Source organism: Elephas maximus, chromosome 1 (assembly GCF_024166365.1).
Source record: "Elephas maximus indicus isolate mEleMax1 chromosome 1, mEleMax1 primary haplotype, whole genome shotgun sequence".
Taxonomy (NCBI): Eukaryota; Metazoa; Chordata; class Mammalia; order Proboscidea; family Elephantidae; genus Elephas; species Elephas maximus.
In genome coordinates this window covers 71,984,564-72,003,057 of record NC_064819.1, presented here as the reverse complement: position 1 = coordinate 72,003,057, position 18,494 = coordinate 71,984,564, and the positions used below count along the sequence as shown (strand labels likewise).

General features: G+C 40.5%; 1 protein-coding gene across 6 annotated transcripts in view; it reads left to right on the top strand.

The window, feature by feature from the left end:
• LOC126076526 (cytidine monophosphate-N-acetylneuraminic acid hydroxylase) overlaps positions 1-18,494 on the top strand; it is a 509,905-nt gene that overhangs the window by 386,216 nt on the left and 105,195 nt on the right. For all 6 annotated transcript variants that reach the window (XM_049885113.1, XM_049885103.1, XM_049885123.1 and 3 more), the window contains one exon: positions 16,126-16,173. In XM_049885113.1, the coding sequence (XP_049741070.1) occupies positions 16,126-16,173 (48 nt within the window). The remainder of the gene's footprint in view (positions 1-16,125; positions 16,174-18,494) is intronic.

Genomic DNA, 18,494 nt, shown 5'->3' with positions numbered 1-18,494 from the left:
AAGTCAGGAAAAGTGTGTGTCAGGGTTGTATTCCTTCACCATACTTATTCAATCTGTATGCTGAGTGTATAATCCAAGAAGCTGAACTATATGAAGAAGAATGGGGTATCAGGATTGGAAGAAGACTTATTAACAACCTTGGTTATGCAGATGATACAACCTTGCTTGCTAAAAATGAAGAGGACTTGGAGCACTTGCTGATGAAGATCAAAGACTACAGCCTTCAGTATGTATTACACTTCAACATAAAGAAAACAAAAATTCTCACAACTGGACCAAAAAGCAACATCATGACAAATGGAGAAAAAATTGAAGTTGTCAAAGATTTCATTTTACTTGGATCCACAATAAACACCTGTGGAAGCAGTCAAGAAATCAAACCATGCATTACATCAGGCAAATCTGCTGCAAAAGACCTCTTTGAAGTGTTAAAAAGAAAAGATGTTTTATTTTTAAGGTGCACCTGACCCAAGGCATGGTGTTTTCAATTGCCTCATATGCCTGCGAAAGCTGGACAAAGAATAAGGAAGATGGAAGAAGAATTGACACCTTTGAATTATGGGGTTGGTGAAAAATACTGAATATACCAGGGACTGCTGAAAGAACGAACAAATCTGTCTTGGAATAAGTACAGCCAGAATGCTCCTTAGAAGCAAAGATGGTGAGACTATGTCTCACATACTTTGGACATGTTATCAGGAGGGGTCAGTCCCTGGGGAAAGACATCATGCTTGGTAAAGTAGAGGGTCATCGAAAAAGAGGAAGACCCTCAATGAGATGGATTGACATAGTGGCTGCAACAATGGGCTCAATCATAACAATGATTGTGAGGATGGCGCAGATCAGGGCAGTGTTTTGTTCTGTTGTATACAGGGTCGCTATGAGCCAGGACCAACTGGACGGCACCTAACAACGACTTGTCTTTTTTCATTATTACTGCTCAAGAATCATTAGGTCCTTTCAATATGAAGTCAAGTTTTTCTTCAGCTGGAAAATTTTTCTCATTTCTTGATCATTCCTTCTTCATTTGTTCTCTTTTCTCCTTTTGGAATTCCTATTACTGTATACAGAAATTAACATTAAACACGTTGCCGTAGAGTCAATTCTGACGCATAGCAACCCAATAGGACCGAGTAGAACTGTCTGACAGGGTTTCCAAGGAATGGCTGCTGGATTTGAACTGGTGACCTCTTGATTAGCAGCCGAGCTCTTAAACACTTTGCCACCAGCTCTTAAACACAGTGCCACTTTGCCACTCCATATAAAAATTAGTTATTGTTCTTCCTGTTTCTTATTATTTTTCTTTCACAATCTCCCCTTCACACCTCTCTCTTTTTTCTTCTCCCTTTCTGGGTGATTCCTTAATTGGTTTCCTATTCCACAGATTCTAGATTTAGTTTTTGGCATATTATTCTGCTATGTAGGGCCTCCACTGATTTCTTTTTGGCACTCATGGTTTTATTTTTAAAAACTTTCTTGTTCTCTCATTGCCCCTATTCATAGCTTTCATCTGACCTGTGCAGTATCTGGGAGACCCTGGGTGATGCGAAAGGTTAATATGCTTGGCTGCTAGCCTAAATGTTGGAGGAAGTAAGACCTGGTGATATACTTCTGAAAAATTAGCCATTGAAATCCCTAGAGAGCACAGTAATACTTTGACACACACAGGGTAGCCCTGAGTCGAAATTGACTTGACAACAGCTAGCTTTTTTTTTTTGTATTATCTACGTGAAGATCACCCTGTCCTTTGAGATTTAAATTAAAATGTCTAACTCCTAATCCCACATTTGATGGAAAATTTAATGTCTTCCTTCACTTTTTCTTTTTAATTCCTAAAGTCTTTGTATGCATGGTTTCCTCTCACCTTAACTTAGGAGTCCCTGGGTGCCACAAACAGTTAAGTGCTTGACTACTAGTGGAAAGGTTGGCAGTTCAAACCCACCCAGAGGCACTTTGGAAGACAGGCCTGATAATCTGCTTCCGAAAGTTCACAGCCTTAAAAACCCTATGGAGCAGTTTTACTCTGCACATATGGGGTCTCCATCAGTTGGAATCGACTTGACGGGAATTAACAACAACAACAACAGTCTCCATTTTCTTTGACCAGTGGTCTCTAGATCTCACTCCTTCTTACTGCCCATCCTGGCCCAGACATGGAACACGCTCTTTCCCTTGTGTTCCCCAAACACTGTTCGTACAAATCACCGTTGTGTGGGGCACACTTTGCTGAAGGTGTGAGGCTGTGAAGGCAGTGACATCGCAGCCCTTTAGAGCATATACTTGTTTAAGTCCTTCACCTCCTGTCACGAGGAATTGCTCAGTGACTACCTTTCTCAGCAGGACCCTACCCCTGTCTTGTAATAGGATTACTGTCTCTGTTGCTGACTTTAGTTCTTGCTTTTCATCTTTTTTGCTGTCATATTTGAACTACTGTCACCTGAATTCTCAAGTCCTCGTTGTTCCTCTATAAACACTTTAAACAAGTCTGAAAGGTGTTGTCAATCCTATCCTTTCCTTAGAGAATTCAGGTTCCTGCTGTTAAGATGACAATTTTAAAACCTTGTACATTAATACTTATTGCCGTCCACTCAGTTTCGGCACTATAGGACAGAGTCTCACTGCCCCATAGGGTTTCCAAGGAGCAGCACCTGGTAGATTTAAACTGCCAACCTTTTCGGTTAGCAGTCTGAGCTCTTAACCACTACACCACGAGGTCGCGATGAGTCAGAACCAACTCGATGGCAAGAGGTTTGGTTTTTGATATATACACTAATAAATTTTTCTTAAGCTTTCCCTTGTTTCCTTTACTAAATCCATCTTGGAGAGGGATATCCTGGCTTTGATTGCTCAGTTTGTTATTCTTTCTTTTTTTTTTAGTTGTATTTTAGATGGAGGTTTACAGAAAAAACTAGCTTCTCATTAAACAATTAGTATACATATCGTTTTGTGACATTTTTTACTAACCCCATGACATGTTAACACTCTCACCTTCTCAACTTTGGGTTTCCTATTACCCGCTTTCCTATCCACTCCTGCCTTCTCATCCCTGCCCCTGGGCGGGTGTGCCTATTTAGTCTCATTATGTTTTATGGCCCTGTCTCATCTTTGGCTGAAAGGTGAACCTCAGGAAAAGACTTCGTTATTGAGCTAAAAGGGTGTCCAGGGGCCATACTCTCAGGGTTTCTCCAATCACTGTCAGACTAGTAAGTCTGGTCTTTTTTGTGTGAGTTAGAATTTTGTCCTACATTTTTCCCCAGCTCTGTCCAGGACACTTTATTGTGATCCCTGTCAGAGCAGTTGGTGGTGGTAGCTGGGCACCCTCTGGTAGTGCTAAACTCAGCCTGGTGGAGGCTGTGGTACTTGTGGTCCATTCCTCATTTGGACTAATCTTTCCCTGTGTCTGTTGTTTCCTTCATTCTCCCTTGCTCCAGACAGGGTGAGACCAGTGGAGTATTTTAGATGGCCACTCACAAGCTTTTAAGACCCCAGATGCTACTCACCAAAGTAGAATGTAGAACGTTTTGTTTATAAACTATGTTATGCCAATTGAGCTAGATGTTCCCTGAGACCGTGGTCCCCAGAGCCCTCACCCAGTAATTTGGTCCCTCAGGGAGTTAGGATATGTCTGTGGAGCTTCCATGACCTTGCCTTGGACAAGTTGTGCTGGGTTTCCCGGTATTGTGTCCCTTTTGGTGTGTCCCCAGCACCAAAATTACCAATTATCTGTTGTCTATTTAGTATTTTTCCATCCTTATCCCTGTCCTCCCTTGTAACCATCAAAGGTTGCTTCCTTTTGTGTGTAAACCCTTTCATAAGTTTTTATAGTAGTGGTCTCATACGATATTTGTCCTTTTGCGATTGCCTTACTTCATTCAGCATAACGCCCTCCAAATTTATCCATGTTGTGAGATGCTTCGCAGATTCATCATTGTTCTTTATGGTTGCATAGTATTCCACTGTGTGTATGTACCATAGTTTATTTATCTATTCATCTGTTGATGGGCATCTGGGTTGTTTCCATCTTTTTGCTATTCCTAGGGGAAACCCTGGTGGTGTAGTAGTTAAATTCTACGGCTGCCAACCAAAGGTCTGCAGTTCTAATCCACCAGGCGCTCCTTGGAAACTCTATGGAGCAGTTAGACTCTGCCTTATAGGGTCGCTATGAGTCAGAATTGACACGACGGCACTGGGTTTGTTTTTTTTTATTTATATTCCTAGGAATGGGATTGCTGGATCACATGGTATTTCTATTTCTAGTTTTTTAAGAAAATGGCATATTGTTTTCCAAAATGGTCGTACCATTTTGCATTCCCTCCAGCCAGTGCATAAGAGTTCCAATCTCCCTGCAGCCTCTCCAGCATTTGCTATTTTCTGTTTTATTAACTCATGCCATTAATGTCACTGTGGTTTTGATCTGCATTTTTCTAATGGTTAGTGATCTCGAGCATTTCCTCATGTGTCTGTTAGCCACTTGAACGTATGCTTTGGTGAAGTGTCTGTTCATGTCCTTTGCCCATTTTTTTAATTGGATTATTCGCTTTTTTGTTGTAGAGGTGGTGGATTTTCCTATAGATTTTAGAGATTAGACCTTTGTAGGATTTGTCATAGCCATTTTTTTTCCCCCAGTCTGTAGGTTCTCGTTTTAGTCTTTTGGTGAAGTCTTTGGGTGAGTTTAAGTGTTTAATTTTTAGAAGATCCTAATTACCTAGCTTATCTTCTGGGGTTTGTGTGTTGTTAGTTGTGGTCTCTATCCTATTTATGCCATGCATTAGGGCCTCCTATTTTATCTTCTATGATCTTTATTGTTTTTGGTTTTATATTTTGGTCTTTGATCCATTTTGAGTTAGTTTTTGTGTATGGTGTGAGGGGTGGGTCCTTTTTTTTTTGTAGATAGATATCCAGTTTTGCCAACACCATTTGTTAAAAAGACGTCTTTTTCCCATTTGATGGACTTTGGGCCTTTGTTGAAGATCAGGTGATCGTAGGTGGATGGATTTACATCTGGGTTCTTGATTTTGTTCCACTGGTCAGTGTGTCTATTGGAGTACCTGTACTGGGCTGTTTTCACCGCCATAGCTGTGTAGTAGGATGCGAGGTCAGGTAGTGTGAGTTATCCTACTTTATTCTTCAGTAGTGCTTTACTTATCTGGGCCCTCTTCCCTTTCTACATAAAGTTTAATGATTAGTTTTTCCATCTCTTTAAAGAATGCTGTTGGTATTTGGAATGGGATAGTGTTATATTTGTCGATTTCCTTGGGTAGCATTGACATTTTCACAATGCTGTGTCTACCTATTCTTGAGCATGATATGTTTTTCCATTTATGTAGTTGTCTTTTGGTTTCTTGGAGTAGTGTTTTGTAGCTTTCTTCATATGGGTCTTTTACATTTCTGGTAAGATTTATTCCTAGGTATTTTATTTTTTAGGGCCTATTATAGATTGTGAAACCTTGGTGGTGTAGTGGTTAAGTGCTACAGCTGCTAACCAAAGAGTCGGCAGTTCAAATCCTCCAGGTGTTCCTTGAAAACTCTATGGGGCAGTTCTGCTCTGTCCTATAGGGTCACTGTGAGTCGGAATCAACTCGACAGCGCTGGGTTTGGGTTATAAGTTGTATTGTTTGACTCATTTCCTCTTTGTCGTTTTCTTTATATACCAATAAATTTTGTTGAGAATTCTTGCATCTATACTCATGAGAGATATTGGCCTGTAATTTTCTTTTCTGTGGTGCCTTTATAGAATGAATTTGGAAATATCCCTTCCTTTTCTATGTTCAGAAATAGTTTGAGTAGTACTGGTGCAAGCTCTTCTCTGAATGTTTGGTAGAATTCTCCAATGAAGCCATCTGGGCCAGGGTTTTTTTGTTGGGATTTTTTTTTTTTTTTTAAATGACCTTTTAAATCTCTTCTTTTGTTATGGGTCTGTTCAGATTATTGACTTCGGTTTGTGTCAGTTTGGGTAGGTAGTGTGTTTCTAGAAATTTTTCTATTTCCTCTAGGTTTTCAAATTGTTGGCATATAGTTTGTCATAGTACTCTGTTATGATCCTATTTATTTCAGTTGGGTCTGTTGTAATGTGCCCCATTTCATTTCATATTTGGATTATTTGCCTCCTTTCCTGTTTTTCTTTTGTCAGTTTGGCCAGTGGTGTGTCAATTTTGTTGATCCTTCCAAAGAACCAACTTTTGGTTTTGTTGATTTTTTCTATTCTCTATTTCATTTATTTCTGCTCTGATCTTTATTTTATTTTTCTTCTGGTGGCTGTGGAATTCTTTTGCTGTTCTCTTTCTATTTGCTCGAGTTGTATAACTAGTGTTTTGATTCTCTCCCTTTCTTCTTTTTTGCTGTGTCATCTATTGCTATGAATTTACCTCTGAGGACTGCCTTTGCTGTGTCCCAAAGGTTTTTGGTATGTTGTGTTTTCATTCTCGTTTGATTCTAGGAATTTTTTGATTCTGTCTCTGATTTCTTCTATTTCCAAGTGGTTTTTAAGCAGGGTGTTATTCAGTTTCCACGTATTTGATTTTTTTTCTTGTTCTTCCTGTTGTTAATTTCTACATTGTTGGTGGTGTGATCAGAGAGGATACTTTGTATTATCTCAGTGTTTTGGATTTGGTTGAGGATTGCTTTGTAGCCTAAAATATGGTCTATCCTGGAGAACATTCCATGGGCATTGGAAAAGAATGTGTACTTTGCTGCTGTTGGGTGGAGTGCTCTGTATATGTCTGTGAGACCAAGTTAGCTGATTGTGGCCGTTAGATCTTCTGTATCTTCGTTGAGTTTCTTTCTAGATGTTCTATCCTTTACCAAGAGTGGTGTGTTGAAGTCTTCTACTATCATTGTGGAACTATTTCTCTTTTCAGTGCTGTTAGAGTTTGTTTTATGTATTTCGGAGCCCTGTCATTAGGTGGGTAGATGTTTATTATGGCTATGTCTTCATGGTATATCGTCCCTTTAATCATTATATAGTGCCCTTCTTTGTCTTTTACAGTGGATTTTGTTTTAAAGTCTATTTTAGCTGAGATTAGTATTGCCACTCCTGCTCTTTCTTGGTAGCTATTTGCTTGATATGTTTTTTTTCATCCTTCGATTTTTAATAAATTTATGTCTTTGTTTCCAAGGCATGTCTCTTGTAGACAGCATATTGGTGGGTCCTGTTTTTTAATGCATTTTGCCACTTTCTGTCTCTTTATGGGTGCAATTAAGCCACTTACGTTCAGTGTAATTGTTGACAGATGTGAGTTTATCGCTGTCATTTTGTAGTGCATTTTTTTCTGGTGCTGACATTTTCTTTGTTCCTCTTACTGTCCTGTGCTGAATTCCTTTTGGTTGTGGATTTTGTTTGTTTTGTTTTTGTAGATTTTGTGTTTGTCGAGACTTTATGTTTTTCTTTTTTGTTTTGATGAGTAGGTTTGTTAACTTTCTTTGAAATTTACCCTTAGCTTCCTAAGATTGAACCAGTCTTTTATTACTTGTATCACCTTGACCATTTGAAAGTTCTATACCTACACTGTTCCCTCTTTTATTGTTCTGATGATGTTGTCATTTACAGATTAACCTCTCTGGTTCCCTGTTGTAAATCTTTTAGTTTTGTTTTTTCCTTGAGGGTTTATTACCTATGTTGGTATCTGGCTGATGTGGTCTTGTATCCTACATTGAGGCTGTTGTCTGATATTATTTGTTCTCTAACCAAAGGACTTCCTTTAATAATTCTTGCAAGTTTGGTTTAGTTTTTTTTACACATACCCTTAATTTCTGTTTATATAGAAATGTCTCTGTCATTTCTTATTCCATTCACTGCTTGGTTGAGTTCTTTATCCTTTCATTTGATGCCTAGGGTTCCAGGATTGCTGTTTGTCTTTGTTTTACTTAGTTTGTTGGGTCTTTGTTTTAGAGCGACAGTGTGGTGCTTCTGTCTATAACTCCATGTTGGCTCCACTTCCCAGTTTGTTATTATTTCTGATAGCTAATTTTTCTCACATGTGTACTGTTTCCTGTCCCTTCCCTGCTCCCCTCCCCTGCTCCAGATTTCTCTTATTTCTAAACAGAGGTCTAGGTTCATAAGTACTGGCAGCTGATGTGTGTTCCATCAGCAATCGTGTACTTCAGAGTTCAGTTCCTTCTGTTGGCTTCCTGCCTCCTTCCCTATGTAAGGCACATGTAGAGTTTATTAAACATGTAATAAACATGCAGCCTCCAGCACTAAAACATGGACACCGGAAAGTGTTGTTTAGTATGAACTAACTATTCTTCCTTTCTCAGATATGTGCATCACCCTTGTTGCTGTTGTTAGCAGCTATGGAGTTGGCCCCATGACTCCTGGTGACCCCATGCACAACCAAACAAGATGCTGCCCTGTCCTTCACCATCCCCATGATTAATTGCAGATCAGACCATTGTGATCTATAGGTTTCTGTTAGCTGATTTTCGGAAGTAGATCACTAGGCCTTTCTTCCTTAGCCATGAATAGGTAACAGACCTATTAACTCTCTGTTCTCTTTATTTGCCTGATTTGGATTTGCTTTTGTGATGTGTTCAGGCTTTGTATCTTACCACTTGGTGCCAATTCACTTGGGCTGTCCATACGCTTGCATTAGGGCTGCTAAACCAATTACGGAAGCTCATAGTTTCTTGGTGTGCAATTGATCAATGTGCAGTCAACCAATTGCACACTAAAAAACTCTACAAAAATGCCTGATGCAAAAAATTCGGGGATATTGCAATTGGAACTCATTTATATTTGCTGGTGGGAGTGTGAATTGGTAATACTCCTTTGGAAAACTGGCTGACAGTACCTACTAAAGTTAAATATACAGATACCAAATGAACCAGAAATACCGCTCCTGGGTATACTCCCTAGAGAAATGAGTGGTTCAGTCCACCAAAAGTTATGTACAAGAATGCTCATAGCATATTTAATCATAACAGCCCCAAAGGAGGAACAACCCAAATATCTGTCAATAGTAGGATATAAATAAAATGGAGTATATTCACACAACAAAACACTACTCAGGAAGGAAAAGGAACAAACCACTGCTACATGTAACAATACTGTGGGTACATCCCATAGTTCTCATGTTAGGAGAAAGAGACCAGATACAAGAGAGTATATGTTATAGATTCAGTTGTGTCTCCCAGAAATATATGTCATAAATCCTAGCCCCTATGCCTGTGGCTAAGAAGCCCTGGTGGTGCAGCAGTTAGATGCTCAGCTGCTAAGGGAAAGGTCAGTGGTTCAAACCCACCAGCCACTCCACGGGAGAAAGATGTGGCAGTCTGCTTCCTTAAAGATTTACAATCTTGGGAATCTTACGGAGCCGTTCTACTCTGTCCTACAGGGTCGATATGAATCAGAACTGACTCAATGGCAAATGGGTTATACCTGTGGTTATAATCATATTTGGGAATGGGGTTTTTGTTATGTTAATGAGGCAGTATTAATGGAGGATGTGTCTTGAGTCAATCCCTTTTGAGATATGAAAAACCAAACCCACTGCCGTCGAGTTGATTACCGACTCATGGTGAGCCTATAGGACAGAGTAGAGCTGCCCCATAGAGTTTCCAAGGAGCGCCTGGATTTGAACTGCCGACCTTTCGGTTAGCAGCTGTAGCTCTTAACCACTACACCACCAGCATTTCCGTTTGAGATATGGAAGGAGCAGATTAAGCAAGCAGAGATGGGGGGAAGATAGGTGCCATGCCACATGAAGATCTCTAAGAAACAGAAGCTTAGAAGAGACAAGGATCTTCCCCCAGAGCCAAAGGAAAGAAAGCCTTCTCTTAGAGCTGGTCCCCTGAATTTGGACTTCTGGACTCCTAAATTGTGAGAGAATAAATTTCTGTTTGTTAAAGCCACCCACTTGTGGCATTTCTGTTATAGCAGCACTAGATAACTAAGGTAGTATATAACTCTATGATTCAACTTATATAAAATTCAACAGTAGGAATAATTAACCTATGGTGATCAGGGTTAGAAGAGTGGTTGCAGTTTGAGTGGGTATTGACCGGGAGGGGAAATGAGAGTTTGCTACAGCACTAGAAATGTTCTAGAGCTTGATGTGGGTGGTGGTAAATGGATATAAACCAAAACCCAAAACCAAACCTGTTGCTGACTCATGGCGACCCCATGTGTTACAGAGTAGAACTGCTCCATAGGCTTTTCTTGGCTGTCATCTTTACAGAAGCAGATCACCAGGCCTTTCTTCCGTGATGCTGCTGGGTGGGTTTCAGCTGTCAAACCTTAGGTTAATAGTCCAGTGCAAACTGTTTGTGCCACCCAGGGGCCTAACATCTATATCACAAATCAAAAAGCTGACATATAACAAGCTATATGTCAATTTAAAAAGTAACTTGGGATGTCTTCTAGAACTAGGGAAGAAAGAATTTGAGAGAACTTCATGATTTTAGGCAGTTAATGCACTTGGCTGCTAACCAAAAGTTTGCGGGTTCAAGTCAAACCAGAGGTGCCTTGGAAGAAAGGCCTGGCCATCTACTTCTGAAAAGTCAGCCATTGGAAACGTTATGGAACACAGTGCTACTCTGACACACATTGGGTCACTATGATTCACAGTCAACTTGATAGCAACTGATTCATAACTTTAGGTGGGAAGAGAATACGTTTGAGGTCAACCATTACCTAGAAGAATTGGCTTATGTAGAACTCATCCTATTAATAGTTATTCTTCCAACTAGAACAGCTATCATTAAACTGTCCTCATGCTACCTTACTGAGCTATTTCTTACACCATTTTAAGCATTGTGGGGGATGAATACAAGTTCTAAGGCACATTCTCTGTGTTTCAGAGGCTTACAATCTAATTAGAGAGACAATACTCACATACATAAAATATTTAAAGGACTTTGTACTATTATCTTTTTTCAAAGTGCAAATTGTGAGTTGCAGAATTTTCCAGGAGTTCAGGAGAAGGACAAGTTGGTGAGAAGTGATTTTAATGAAAGAGGAGGGACTTGAGGTGGGGTTTTACAAATTGAAAGTCAGACAAAAAGCCAAGTAGTACTTGTTTAAAGATCCATAGGAAGCCTGCTTGTTGGAGTTGAAATAAAGTGACTAGTCAAAGCACAAGATATTTGCCAAACAACTAATCAAAAAAACAGAAAATAACAAATGTTGGAGAGGCTGCAGGGAAATTGGAACTCTTAAAGACTGCTGGTGGGAATGCAAAATGATGCAACAATTTTGGACAATGATATATAGCTTCCTTAAAAAGCTAGAAATAGAAATACTGTACAATCCAGTGATCCCACTTCTAGGCATATACCCTAGAGAAATAAGAGTTGTCACACAACTAGACATATGCATACGCATGTTCACTGCAACATTATTCATAATAGCAAAAAGATGCAAACAACCTAAGTGCCCATCAACAGATGACTGGATATACAAACTATGATATATATACACAACGGAATACTATGCAACAATAAAGAACAATGATGAATCTGCAAAACATCTCACAACATGGATGAATCTAGAGGGCATTATGCTGAACGAAATAAGTCAATCACAAAACAACAAATATATATGAGACCACTACTATAAAAACTCACGAAAAGGTTTACACACAGAAACAATCTTTGATGGTTACAAGGGAGGGGAGGGGTGGAAAGGGGAAAACACCAACTAGACAAAAGTTAAGTGGTAACTTTGGTGAAGGGTAAGACAGTACACAATAGTGGGGAAGTCAGCACAACTTGACCAAGGCAAAATCATAAAAGCTTCATAGACACATCTAAACTCCCTGAGGGACCAAGTTACTAAGCTGAGGACTAGGGACCATGGTCTTGGGAAACATCTAGCTCAATTAGCATAACATAGTTTATAAAGAAGGCAACCCTGGTGGTGTAGTAGTTAAGCGCTACAGCTGATAACCAAAAGGTCGGCTGTTCAAATCCACCAGGCACTCCTTGGAAACTCTATGCGGCAGCTCTACTCTGACCTACAGGGTCGCTATGAGTCGGAATCGACTCGACAGCAACGAGTTTGTTTTTTTTTTGTTAGTTTATAAAGAAAACACTCTACATCTTACTTTGGTGAGTAGCATCTGAGGTCTTAAAAGCTTGTGAGCGGCTATCTAAAGTACACCTACTGGTCCCACCCCAACTGGAGCAACGCAGAATGAAAAAAACCAAAAATACAAGGGAAAGATTAGTCCAAAAACAAATGGACCACAACTACCATAGCCTCCACCAGACTGAGTCCAGAGCAACTAGATGGTGCCCGGTTACCAGCACTGTCTATTCTGACAGGAATTACAATAGAGGATCCTGGACAGAGCTGGAGAAAATTTTAGAACAAACTTCTAACTCACAAAGGCAAAAAGAAGACCAGACTTACTGGTTTGACAGAGACTGGAGAAACCCTGAGAATATGGTCCCTGGGTACCCTTTTAACTCAGTACTGAAGTCACTCCTGAAGTTCACCCTTGAGCCAAAGATTAGACAGGCCTATAAAAAAAATAGTAACACACCCAGTTCAGCCATGTATATAAGAGTAAATGGGCATACCAGCCCAAAAGGAAGGACCAGAAGGCAGGACAGGACAGGAAAACTGGATGAATGGAAATGGGAAACCTGAGGTCGAGAAGGGGAGAGTGTTGACACATGGTGGGGTTGGCAACCAATGTCACAAAACAGTATATGTATTAATTATTTAATGAGAAACTAATTTGCTCTGTAAACTTTTACGTAAAGCACAAAATTAATAAATAAATAAGCCAGTGGTGCAAACAGGAGAAAATAAAAAAAAGAGGAATCACAGACTATCAGGAAATCCAGGCTTGACCCTGAGCTGACACCAGTCTGGGCCTAAGGTAGATAAAGGTACACTCAGAGGAGCGTAAGAATCAGAAAACAACTGTGAACCAGAACTCAACCCTACGCTCCAATAGAAAACATTCTACAGAGATCCTTTCTTTACTTCAATTATTATTATTGCATTAAAAAACCAAAATGTGTGTCTGCCATAGGGTGACTCACTTTTAGAAGGGTACAGAAAGTTAGAATGTGATATATTAATTCCTCCTAATATTTTGACCTCTTTCTCCACACTCATATGTCTGCAAAACACACATTCACACACACACAGTTACTCATTCACTCATTTGTACACACACACTCACACCCATACACACATGCACACACATGCGCTAACACTCACACACTAACTCACTCATACACACACTCAGCCATACACACACACTTACTCATACGTGTACACACTCACACCCATACACACACCAACTCACCCATACATACTCACTTGCACACACACCTGTTTACACACTCACTCACTCACTCACTCACATACTGTGATGGTTAAAGTTGTGTGTCAACTTGACTGGGCCATGATTCTCAGTGGTTTTGGCAGTTTTATGTAATGGTGTACTTTGGCAGTTATGTAATGATGTAGTCATTCTCTATGATGTAATTTGATTTGAGATTTGATCAGATAATCAGTTGTAAGGGCATATGGCTTGCATCATATATATATCATATATATATGTAAATGGACAAAGTTTGCTTGCTTGCTCTATATCCTGCATCCTGCTCATCATCATCTGACCTCTGGTTCTTAGAACTTGAGCCAGTGACCTGCTATATTGCCTGCCAATCTTGGCTTCATCGGTCTTTGCAGCTACGTGAGTCAGGAGAAGCCTTAGCCTCAGATTTGGGACTTGCCAGCCTCTACAACAGCATGAGCCGTTTCCTTGAAATAAATCTCTCTCTTTGTACGTGTGTGTGTGTGTGTGTGTATGCTTCACTGTTTTTGCTCTTCTAGGGAAGCCAACCTAAGACATTTGATGCCAAAAGTGGTTCTAGAGAAACAAAATTGTAAGAATGGGTTTTCTAAAATGGTTCTCAACTCTGACTAGTCTTAAAGGTGCTGATAACTCTGCCTCCAGTAGTAAAGAGGGCACTGCTAATCCATGGTGTGAGGTAGCAATATTAACATGCAAAATATCACCACCAATAGATCAAGTACTGGTGAGAAGCGAGGCTCTGGGTAATTGCATGTTTTATACTTTTCTACAATTTTGTCAGAATGAGAAGTGTAGGGAAGCTAGTTGGTTAGTCCTACTTTCACTACACAAGTGATGAAAGAAACAGATGAGCTCAGGGCTTCAGTGTTACAGCTCAAGTGCCACATAAAAGACCTCAAAGTTGCCACTTCTGTCCTAACAGAAAGCCTGATATTGCTGAAAACAAAGCCAGAGAGTGTCTGAATTACAATGCCAATGAATTCCGAAAGTCAAATGGAGTCTGAAGTTAAAGTGAGGGCACAGATAGGAAAGAAATGGGATCCTGAAACTTGGGGTGGGAATTTATGGGCAGAAGAATCAGGAAGCTGGGGAAATTGAGCTCCTAAATTCTGTTGAATCACTCTTGTTGACAGAACCAGCCCTCTTACTCCCATCAGAAAAGATTACTCTATCTTTGTCTGCTAAACCACCCTCCCCAGTAAAACCGTTACCTCCTCCATCCTCATCTGATGAGATTAACTCAGCTATGTCTGAAGTGCCTTTGTTTGAGATATCATCTGGGGTGGCCTCTGGCTCATTGCCTGGGGTAGATGCCTTATAAGATATTGCTGAATGTTCCCAGGGCCCACCCCCACCACCCATTTTTTTCTTGTAGACCTATAATTAGACTTAAGTCCCAGCAAGCCCCAAAAGGTGAAGTACAGAGTGTGACCCAGGAGGAGGTACACTATACTCCAAAAGAATTGCTTAACTTTTCTAATACATACAAACAGAAACCTAGGGAATATGTGTGGGAATGGCCATTAAGGGTGTGGAATAATGGTGCAAGGAATCTAAAGTTGGAGCAGTCTGAGTTTATTGATATGGGCTCACTAAGCACAAGTTCTTCATTCAATGTTTCAGCTTGAGAGGTTAGGAAAGGACCTAAGAGCTTATTTGTTGGATCGCTGAAGCATGGATTACGCAGTGGCCTACACTAAATCAAGTTGAAGTACAAGACTTGCCTTGGTATGCTATAGAAGAAGGTATCCAAAGGCTTAGGGAAATTGGCATATTAGAATGGATTTATCAGGTTTGACCGACAGGCTCACACATGGAGTGCCCAGTGGACACACCCTTTACCACAGTGGTGAGGAATAAATTTGTGAAGGGAGCCCCAGCATGCTTGCTTGCAGTCTGTTGTGATTGTTATCTTTTGTAAGTCAGATTTTGTAGTGAGAGCTGCCCTAACTGAATTAAGACACCTAAATACAATGGTGCAGTGCTTAAGAACTTGGCTGCTAACCAAAAGTTGGCACTTTGAATCCACCAGCTGCTCCTTGAAAACCCTATGAGGCAGTTCTACTCTATCCTATAAGGTTGCTGTGAGTCGGAATCGACTCGACAGCAACGGGTTTGGTTTTGGTTAACTACAGTGTGGCTGATTGGACCTGGTGGTGGTAGGGGACAAGTGGCGGCACCCAGTTGACAAAGACAAGGTGGGCATGGTTGCTATAATGGACAGTGGAGTCAAAGCAGTAATCAGAATAGTCTAACTCATATGAATTTATGGCATTGGGAAATCCACTAAATATTTACTTGATCTGGACAAGAAGAGGAATTCTAGGTCAAGTGAATGGTAGTCTAACTTAAATCTCCAGAATAAAGAGTCATGTCCTGATGCCTGACCCAGGCCATGCGTGGGTCAGGCCTTGGGACTTGCTAGCTTTTACAACTACATGAGCCATTTCCTTGAAATTAATCTCTCTATATATGTGCTTCACTGGTTTTGCTTCTGTGAAGAACCCAGCCTAAGAAACACACTCATACACATACTTCTTAAGGTGGGTGTTGGCAGGGCATTAAGTGTTTGTCTTATCTTATTGAGTGGGTGGAGCCGGGAGGGTAATATTGGCAGATATATGAAGACAACTGAAATTCAGACAGCTGGCTGAGTGTTCATGATACCAAAGGCCTTACTTGCTTGCTTTGCTCCCATAATTGCTTTTGAAAGGGCTTTCTAGCTCCATAGAAACCAAATCAAATTTGTTAATAAGTAAATTGAAACAGCCGGGCATCTGCCATTCTTGAAGTTCTCATCATATCATTTCAAAGAAGATTTCAACCTGACTGTGTTTCAACTTTCTTTAAGGAGCTGTTCTTGTGCTGTTTGGTCCCTTCTGCCTAGAATGGAACAAAGGTATGTTTTCAAAAAACTCTTTTTTCCTATTGAATTTAGTATCATTATTTTTGGTAGTGTGTCTTCACTTCTGGTGACAAAGTACAAGAACTGAGAGTTCTTGGTAGGGAATGGAGTGGGGTGCAAGGTTTAAAAACAATTTTAGAATATACAGTAGGTATCTTACCATCTTAGGAACATCTAATGTGCACCTAACCCACTTACGCGGGTAGAGAGCTCGCCTTCCACACATTGTTTGCCTTTGATATTCCGTCTATCTGGGTCCTTTCTGCAACCCCTTTCCTCTTCACTCAATCCCCTCATCAGTGACACTGTCCTTTCTGAAGCTTTCCCTTATTTTTTCTCTGGCAGCCGACAGATTTCCCCATATTCTTGTCTGTTGAACATTTCTTGTGGCAATACATTATTTGCTGTTTTACTCAGGGCTCAGAAAGCTTTATGACCAAGATTCAGGATTGAAAGGGACTGGAGGGACTCAGGGATTGGAGTCAAGAGGTGTTCTGGACTAAGAGGTACTCTGAATTTATGGCTCAAAAGTACGGTCAGTCTTAATGCTCCTGTCACCACAATGTTGACAACTTCGTGGAATAAATAAGATTTTGTGGGCTGGGTTAGAATTTAATCACCATTTGTAACTCGTTCCTATGGATAAATGTCAACTATAATAACAATAAACCTTTAAATGGCTAACTAGTCATTAATTGGGGGTACTGTTGGAGTAGACTTAATTTCTAAATTGTAAATGTAACATTTTGTTGTGTGCTGGTTCTCAAATAAACATGGAGCTATTCTAAAGATATTCTAGGAATGGTGACATGTTCAAATCTTAGGTTTAAAAAAAGGGTTTTGTAAGAATCACTGTTGTGGGCTATTAATTGTAACATTCATTTATTCTTTCAGCCAATATTTTTCGAATGCTTGTCTTAGGCTAGGTTCTCTAGGGAAGCAAAACCAGTCAACCATATGTGTATGTATGTCTCTCTATATATGTATATACACATATATATGTATACATATATATATAGTCGGAGCCCTAGTGGCACAGTGGCTCAGAATTCAGCTGCTAATCAAAAGGTCAGCAGTTCAGCTGCTCCTTGGAAACCCTATGGGCAGTTCTACTCTGTCATATAGGGTCACTGTGAGTCAAAATCAACTTGGCAGCAATGGATTTGGTTTTGGTATTAAAATATATATATCACATTAAATGAATAACTTCTTTTATAAGGATCAGCACAAAGCTGGTTTCTATAAGGCGGAGGTTAAAGATGTCTCAAATGTCCAATTTTTCCAAGCTGCTGTACCACTACATCATCTCTAACATCAACCACTCCCTCTCCCCTCAGTGCTCTCCCTCCCATCTTTGGGTTCCCTAATTTGCTGCAGGTCTCACAGATTCATGAACCCTATAAAGGAAATGACTCACTCAGTTGTGGAGGCTGGCAAATCCCAAATTCATGGGTCAGGTGTAAGCTTGTCCCTGGTCCTCAGTCTCTACTCACAGGCACTCAGCTTTCTCGCTCCGTGGACGGGAAGCCCACTGCACCATCTCCTGTGGGTCTCACCTGACAGTCTCTCCTTCTTTGGTGTTGGTGGGCTCTTCTCTTTGTTCTGGAATTGGACCTCTTTTAAGGCAAATCTGACCAATCTCCTTGGTTGGTCACAATTGTCTACACAGCCCTGCCCAGTCACCTGGGAACCCTGGTGGCGTGGTGGTTAAGTGCTATGGCTACTAACCAAGAGGTCAGCAGTTTGAATCTGCCAGGCACTCCTTGAAAACTCTATGGGGCAGTTCTAATCTGTCCTATAGGTTTGCTGTGAGTCAGAATTGACTTGACGGCAGTGGGTTTGACTTTGTTTTTTTTTGGCCCAGTTACCTGGGTGGGAGTTACAAGACCATGGTGAGAAAGGCCATACTAAGTAACTCATCATACTGCATATATATATATATATATATACATATATATATACATATATATATACACACATACATATATGTATATATACACAGAGAGAGAGATTTATGTCAAGGAAGTGGCTCAAGTGGTTGTAGAGCCTGGGATGTTTCAAGTCTGTGGGTCAGGCATCAGGTTGGAGGCTTCTCCTAGCTCACATTGCTGCATGGGGTGACGAACTCTAGATGAGCAGGTCATTTGGTAGACTGCTGGCTCACGGGCTGTGGAGGCTGACGAATTCAAGATCGGCAGTAAGATGGCAGGCTGCTGGCTCCAGACCCAAGAACCAGAGATCATTTTATGATGAGCCAAATGCAAGATCCAAAGCAGAGCAAAAGCCAGCGAGCTGTGCCAGAAAGTCCATATATA